The sequence below is a fragment of the Charadrius vociferus genome, unplaced genomic scaffold (assembly GCF_000708025.1).
Source record: "Charadrius vociferus isolate BGI_N301 unplaced genomic scaffold, ASM70802v2 scaffold484, whole genome shotgun sequence".
NCBI classification, from domain to species: domain Eukaryota; kingdom Metazoa; phylum Chordata; class Aves; order Charadriiformes; family Charadriidae; genus Charadrius; species Charadrius vociferus.
The window spans coordinates 1,144,174-1,145,363 of record NW_009648074.1 but is presented as its reverse complement, the minus strand read 5'-3'; the positions used below and the strand labels follow the sequence as shown (position 1 = coordinate 1,145,363).

The following is a 1,190-nucleotide window of genomic DNA, read 5'->3' as shown; positions in this document are numbered from 1 at the left end:
TTCCTATCTGCCCAGCTCTCCAGCCTGTCCAGGTCCCGCTGGATGGCAGCGCAGCCCTCCGGAGCGTCAGCCACCCCTCCCAGTTTGGGATCATCAGCGAACTTGCTGAGGAGACACTCTGTCCCCTCATCCAGGTCATTGATGAATATATTGAACAAGACTGCACCGAGTATTGACCCCTGGGGGACACCACTGGTTACAGCCCTCCAACTAGACTCTGCTCCACTGATCACAACCCTCTGAGTCCTGTCACACAGCCAGCTCTCAGTCCACCTCGCTGTCACCTCATCTAGCCCACGCTTCCTTAGCTTCCTAATGAGGATGTTATGGGAGACAGTGTCAAGTGATGCTTGCCAGCAAAGCGCCCGCGGGCTCCAAGGGCGAGATGCCCTCCCGAATCCCCCCGGATGGGCAACACACCTCTCCCAGCCCCTGAATTAGGACTCATCCACCCATAGAAGCGCAACCTTCAGAAGAGAGGCGACAGAGGGTCCCCCTGCCCCCGCTCCACCATCCCGCAGCCCACCTTCCGCCGGGTTATTCAAAGCTGAAGGGTTTGGGGGTCTCTTCTCCCCGGGTACCTTTGGGCAGTTTGCAGATCCAGTCCAGCTGGGCTTCACACTGCATCGGCATCCACTGCAGGGAGGCCAGGTCCAGCACCGCACAGGTCCGGATGTCATCGTCATCGTAGTTACTGCGGTCAAAGTTGTGGTAGAAAAACTGGGGGTCGAGAGAGACGGGCGGTGTTGGGCATTTCCACCAGCGCCGAATTTGTCCCCTTCCCCCCCCTCCCCCGCCCTCTGCACCCCAAATGCCGACGCGGTTCATACTGCCGCAATCCCCCCAGACTCACCCCCAGCCCGTCGCTCCACCTCCAGCTCCTGTCCCCCGCGGGGTCCCGCCGGTTCAGGCCGATCCAGAACCAGTGCTGCTCGTGGAGCTCCGGCTCCGACTCCCTGCGGGGAGCCAGGGGCAGGCTGAGAACACACTCCCCCTCCAAACCGGAGGTTTTTCTATTTATACACAAGTATGTATTTATAATGTGGCCTTTTTTTGTTTGTTTGTTTTCACACCCTGCTGCCCCCACGACACCCGAAGGCAGGAGCTCAGGTAACGGGCACGCCGCCTCAGGGCTGAAGGAGCTTCAACCCCAAGCTCCATCCCGAAATTACACCGGATTTCATGCACTT

At 59.2% G+C, this 1,190-nt stretch overlaps 1 protein-coding gene across 1 annotated transcript in view; it reads right to left on the bottom strand.

Moving 5' to 3' along the window:
• MRC2 (mannose receptor, C type 2) overlaps positions 1–1,190 on the bottom strand; it is a 21,135-nt gene that overhangs the window by 5,986 nt on the left and 13,959 nt on the right. Inside the window, exons 14-15 of the mRNA XM_009883855.1 lie at positions 854–956; positions 582–720 (exon numbers count right to left, since the gene is read on the bottom strand). Coding sequence (XP_009882157.1) covers positions 582–720; positions 854–956 — 242 coding nt within the window. The remainder of the gene's footprint in view (positions 1–581; positions 721–853; positions 957–1,190) is intronic.